General features: G+C 46.9%; 1 protein-coding gene across 1 annotated transcript in view; it reads left to right on the top strand.

Annotated features, from left to right (window-relative positions):
* Window positions 1–443: 443 nt before the first annotated feature.
* KCNQ2 (potassium voltage-gated channel subfamily Q member 2) overlaps window positions 444–6,153 on the top strand; it is a 65,431-nt gene continuing 59,721 nt past the window's right edge. The window contains exons 1-2 of the mRNA XM_035122638.3: window positions 444–720; window positions 3,077–3,171. Coding sequence (XP_034978529.3) covers window positions 574–720; window positions 3,077–3,171 — 242 coding nt within the window. The 5' untranslated portion in view covers window positions 444–573. The remainder of the gene's footprint in view (window positions 721–3,076; window positions 3,172–6,153) is intronic.

Genomic DNA, 6,153 nt, shown 5'->3' with positions numbered 1-6,153 from the left:
TGCAAGTTTTGTGCTGCAATCCCCATGTTTTGTGCAGCCCCCCCCCCCAAGACTGAGCAATTGACACTCAAACTGGGGTCACAAGTGAAGGGCCAACATCCCAATCTTGTCCAATTGACTCCAAACCAGTGCCAGAGCGGTGTGTTGGTTTGGTGCCATTTGGGGCTGCCAACCCTGCTTTCTGTGCTGCCCCCCGAACTGAGTAACTGCATAGCTGCCAAGTTATCCCTTTTTTAAAGGGATTTTCCCTTATGCTGAATAGGCTTCCTCGCGAGAAAAGGGAAAACTTGGCAGCTATGGTAACTGATGCTCAACCTAAGGGCTGGTGTACTTGCACTGCACCAACCTCCCCTCCCTCCTTTCGAGTAAGCAGCAGCAACACAGCTGTTGGGAGGTCATGTTACCGCCACTGCCCGATCACATGATCTGTTGCTGGCCTAGATGCCTCTATAGATTCAGGTCCTCCTTTGTGTATTTTTCACTTATTCTCTAGATACTTGAAGGCCATGTTTCCCTTCTACTAGTGATTCTTAAAGGGAATCCTCCCTGGAATCTGGTATAAGGGACAGGCGAATGAGTCCGTTGACCATGTTGACTGGAAATAGCGTTGTTCCTTATTCCCAGGGTATTCTAGGTTCTGGATTTGCGCTGAAGGTTCAAGAGCAGCACCGTCAAAAGCACTTTGAGAAGAGGAGGAACCCTGCAGCGGGCCTGATTCAGGTGAGGAGGCTAGAACGATGGGTGCTTGGAGGGGGCTGGAACAGGAAGCTCAGGCTCTGCATTCTGTGCCCAAGGGGTGCAAAAAGCGGGGAGGGGGTGGAGAGGGAAGAGAGCGAGAGAGCGAAGTGAGCCTCAAGCTGACGCTAAACAAAAAAATTAAATGGTATTTTATGGTTGGTTTTAATTACTGGCTGCCCCAAGTGGAACATAAGCAACAGAAGGGTGGGATATAAATTTTTAAATAAATTAAGTCCCATGAGCAGTGTCTTGCAAAATGAGGAGATGCGGGTGGCGCTGTGGTCTAAACCACTGAGCCTCTTGGGCTTGCTGTTCGGAAGGTCAGCAGTTCGAATCCGTTCAACGGCGTGAGCTCCTGTTGCTTTGTCCCAGCTCCTGCCAACCTAGCAGTTCGAAAGCATGCCAGTGCGAGTAGATAAATAGGTACTTAGGTATCTTTACACATGTCACGTTGCCTTCATAGTTTTCTGCTAATGAGGGGACTTCAGGCATCATCAGATGCTTAGCTAAGGGCAAGAAAAACAAGAGTAGCTTAGCTCCACCTTCCTCTGCTCTGGCCTTCCTCTCGAGACTAAAAATACAGCGTTGGGCGATTTTTCTTCCTTCCTCTATAGCCACGAGGCACTTGCTCCTCCCTGGTGGACCAATTCCCACCAGACTCTGAGCCAGAACCCAGAGTTCCATCTGTTTTTCTTAGGCGCAGCATGCCAGCTAATAATTTCCTCCTGATTGCTGTGTGCAGGACTCTGGGGTTTAAAAATAAATAAATCCGACTTCTATTTATATGCTGCAGCGACACATAGCAAAGGCTGTGCCAGGGAAATGCTGAATCTGCAATCAGACGAAATCGCAGGCCTCTCGGCACTCGGAACTCATTACCGCATTTGGATGCCACCCTTTCTCCCAGTTCGGGGCGACTCCCGTGGGGCTGCCCCTTGCCTCCTGGCACTGACCCAGCCAGGTGGGGGAGAGGGCAGCTAAGCTCCAAAACTCTGTGTCACCCTGCATCCCTCTTGCAAAGATTTAACCTTTAAAAAGAGTTGATCAGTGTGAACCTTTTGCTTGGAAAGTAGTCTTTGAACCTTGCAAACTGAGGAATGGGTGCAAGCGGCGGTAGCTGGTCTGTTGTGGCAAATGGGGTAGTGCCGCTCCAAAAACAGATCCCTGTGTGCATACAGACAAGAGTACATTTTCATCTTCTCTCTCTCTCTCTCTTTTAAAAAAATCCAACTTAAGATCAATGTTCTCCCCTCCCCACATCATAAGGAGAACTGAAATCTTGGCGTGGGGAGAGGGAGGGAGAGGGACTGGAAATAGCTGCGTAAATCACCCAGCGGCACTGGTGGGGAACAGCTCCTCATTCCCTGGCAGAGCTCTCCAGAGTGAGAGAGAGGAAGGATATGGATCTATGCAGGGCATATGAGGCCAAAGTAGACGCTGCACGAAGTAAACACCTCAAGCTGTGAGGAGCTTCACATCTGAAGGGTGTGTGTGGAGACAGAGAGAGAATGTGTGTGTTTGCCTAACCAATTCCTCCATAGGCTCTTTTTCTGATCAGAATCTCCCCCCCCCCTCTCCATATGGTTTTTCACCTGCAGGGGGAAAGATACTAACTTTTCCCCTTGCTGAGCTTCAAGCTAACTGATATGTTGAAGAAGATATCTGAGATGGTCTTTCTGTCCTCTTTAAGGACAGGGATTCTGTGGCCTTCCAGGTGCTGTTCAGCTCCTGACATCCCTGAACACTGACCTTGCTGGCTGGGGCAGATGGGAATTGTAGTCTAAACATGCCCAAAGGGCCCCAGGCTCCCCAGGCCTGGTGTAAACGACAGATTGCAGCAACCAGATCTCTCTCCTTGCTTCCCCACCCCTCTTTAAATTACACCTGCATCTTCAAGGACCGCCTCTTTCCATATGAACCTACCCGGACCCTGAGATCATCTTCTGAGGTCCTCCTTTGTGTGCATCCTCTTTTAGAGGTCCGGAGGGTGGCAACACAAGAACTGGTCTTCTCTGCAGTGGCTCCCCATCTGTGAAATGCTCTCCCCAGGGAAGTTTGCCTGGCACCTTCATTATACACCTTTAGGTGCAAGGCAAAAACGTTCCTCTTTAACCAGGCCTTTGGTTGATCTGATTTACATCCTATGCCCTTTTAAAATGTGTTTTTTTAGGGGGGATTGAGTTGCTGTTTTTATTTTTATTAGGTATTCTGTGGTTGTATATCTTGATTTTATTCTGTGAACCGCCCTGAGACCCCCAGGTATAGGGCAGTATATAAATTCAATTAATAATAATAATAATAATAATAATAATAATAATAATAATAATTCCCTTCGCAGGCTGCGTGGAGGTTCTATGCCACAAACCTCACTCGAACCGATTTGCATTCGACTTGGAATTACTATGAGCGAACCGTGACCGTCCCCATGTACAGGTCAGTATTTCCTTATTACGCTTCGTTTTTCTTCTGTGGGTGACCACTTCCATCCAGCATGCTTCTGTTTTGTTACGTTGAAGCAAACCATTCTGCTTTCACCGTTCTTTTCAAAGCTCGCCGGGAGCAGCCGCTGGCGTTTCCGCGAGTTTAGTTTCCTTTTCAATTGTTGCAGATTTATCTCCCCATTGTTTCCATGCCCATTGTATTAATTTCTTTTCTTTTCTTGTATGTGTGTGTCCGTGTGTACGTTTTGTGTTGGTTTTCATCTTTATTTTTCCGCACTCGTTGTTGGTGTTGTTCTGTGACAGTTGCCACAGCAAATGCCAGAAGACCTCCTGAAGGGCTTCCCCCGAAAGGTAAAAAAAAATTAAAAAACCACCACTCAAACCCCACCCTAAAAAACACCCTCTTCTTGATTTCCCCGGGCATTTTGCGCTGCTCTGTTATGTCAGTGTAATAGGGGATTTTGTGGTGAGCCTGGCTTTTTCAAACAACCTGGAATAGCCTCTCGTGACCGCAGTTCCTTTGCCTTTCAATGTGCAAGAGATTGAAAGCAGGAAGCGTGTCCAGGTAATTGAGCTCACCTTCTTCTAGTAAGAGACTTTTAGCTAGAAAGTTAAGCCTAGCTTGGGGAATGTGGCTTGGGCACGGACACAGAGATCTAGTTGGCTGCAGAAATGTGCAGCTGAAGTGGCTGGTGTCTCGGGTTTGAGATTTGTAACTCGTGAAATATCTGTGTGGCTTGGCTGCCAGTAGGGCCAATGCAATCCATGGCCTGGAGGCTGTGTGTGACAAACTATGTTGTAGCCCCCTTCCGCTGCAGCAACAACAACACGTTTCGAGAGGGCTCACCGTGCTCTGTTATTTGCAGTTTGGGATCTGACTTTGAGCGCAAGCTGCGTTTTGTGCAAGCCATGGTTTGTCACATTTGGACATGCCTGCAAACGATGGTTTCCTGCTTACCAGAAGTTGGGATAGAGTCATATGGAGATGTGTGGCAGGCGGATAGCAGAGCAAGGAAGGTTGCCGTTGCTCAGGCAAAGTCCCAGCCCAAACAGGAAGCCCTTTGTAGCTCTTCCTGTCCTGGTGTGCTCATGAAGGGGCTGGTTCAGAGTCTATTTTACCACTGGGAAGTTGCCCCATATTGCAATTATGATAGTTCCCACATGGATTGCAAGGATTTCTGCCCTCTGTTCCGCTCTTTGTGCTCCAAACAACTTTCTGAATTTCTTGTTGCCATTTTAGCACAGTTGGGGAAAGAGGATTTGCCTTCTGTTTGATTTCCATGCTTTTGCAGTTCACAGAGCTTCCCTCTATGCCTTGGCAGCCTTGAGAACCCAGCAATAACTATTTTAGACTCCATAGTTAGTAGCTGTGGCAATGTCTTAATCTGACAGACCCATTGATCTATTTTGCTGTTGTGCTGTTCGTTGTGTTTTGAAGTTTTAATTTTCAGTTTTTAGGTGTGCGGTTTTTTTATATAAAAAAAAACCCAGGCACTGAATTTTTGGGAGTTTGCATTTCTGAAATTTATTCTCTGCAAAGTTGCAATGGCCATTGGCCAATATCAATAAAAGCAATTAGAACCTGTTAGGGAAGCCAGCATTGCTTTCAGTTTTCCAGGTGGCGAATATTGAGACTGAGTGTGAATGACTTTCCTAAGATTACCTGGTGAGTTTATGGTCTGGATGAGTGACCAGCTGCAGGAGAGGCAATCTCAGCCTATGATAACCAGCGTCCCAGGAGAGGGACGCCACAGAAAACACCCTCTGTTCTGCGGGCAACCAGCTGTTTATTATTTATTTCCTAATATTTATACAGGGACCCAGGTGGCGCTGTGGTTAAACCACTGAGCCTAGGGCTTGCTGATCAGAAGGTCGGCGGTTCGAATCCCTGTGATGGGGTGAGCTCCTGTTGCTCGGTCCCAGCTCCTGCCAACCTAGCAGTTCGAAAGCACGTCAAAATGCAAGTAGATAAATAGGAACCGCTACAGCGGGAAGGTAAACGGCGTTTCCATGTGCTGCTCTGGTTTGCCAGAAGTGGATTTGTCATGCTGGCCACATGACCTGGAAGCTATACGCCGGCTCCCTCGGCCAATAATGCGAGATGAGCGCGCAACTCCAGAGTCGGTCACGACTGGACCTAATGGTCAGGGGTCCCTTTACCTTTACTATTTATACACTGCCTAATTGTAATTGTAAACACCCCCCACAAACCTCAACATGATTTCAAAAAAGATAAAAATGAAAAAATTACCACTAAGAAAAAAATTACAGCAATCATTTAAAACTTTCAAATAATAGACAGATCACCAGCTTATTTCTAAGCACCTCGGGTAAGTTTGTCTAAGCAAAGCTGGTGTTAGCAGGCACTGAAAAGAGTACAGTACTATGATATCAACTGGCAGGGAGTTCCACAGATTTCAAGGTCTGGGGAGTTGCATGTGGGTAATACAGTAAACCATTTCAGTCCCGATGTTTTCACAGTCTGCCATATTAACATCTTAAAAACATCTGATGAAATCTGGCTCTAACAGCACTATCAGCCTGGAGAAGAGAAGGTTAAGGGGTGATATGATAGCCATGTTCAAATATATAAAAGGATGTCATATAGAGGAGGGAGAAAGGTTGTTTTCTGCTGCTCCAGAGAAGCGGACACGGAGCAATGGATTCAAACTACAAGAAAGAAGATTCCACCTAAACATTAGGAAGAACTTCCTGACAGTAAGAGCTGTTCGACAGTGGAATTGGTTGCCAAGGAGTGTGGTGGAGTCTCCTTCTTTGGAGGTCTTTAAGCAGAGGCTTGACAGGCATATGTCAAGAATGCTTTGAGGATGTTTCCTGCTCGGCAGGGGGTTGGACTGGATGACCCTTGTGGTCTCTTCCAACTCTATGATTCTATGAAATAGACCCTTTGAGCATTGCACCTCTATTAACACCAGCAGGTAAATGTGACTATTTCCAGCTGTGGAGGTGCAGA

Source organism: Zootoca vivipara, chromosome 7 (genome assembly GCF_965207765.1).
Source record: "Zootoca vivipara chromosome 7, rZooViv2.hap1.1, whole genome shotgun sequence".
Lineage (NCBI taxonomy): Eukaryota > Metazoa > Chordata > Lepidosauria > Squamata > Lacertidae > Zootoca > Zootoca vivipara.
The sequence above is the reverse complement of the archived record's forward strand: the minus strand, read 5'-3'. Positions and strand labels throughout refer to the sequence as shown.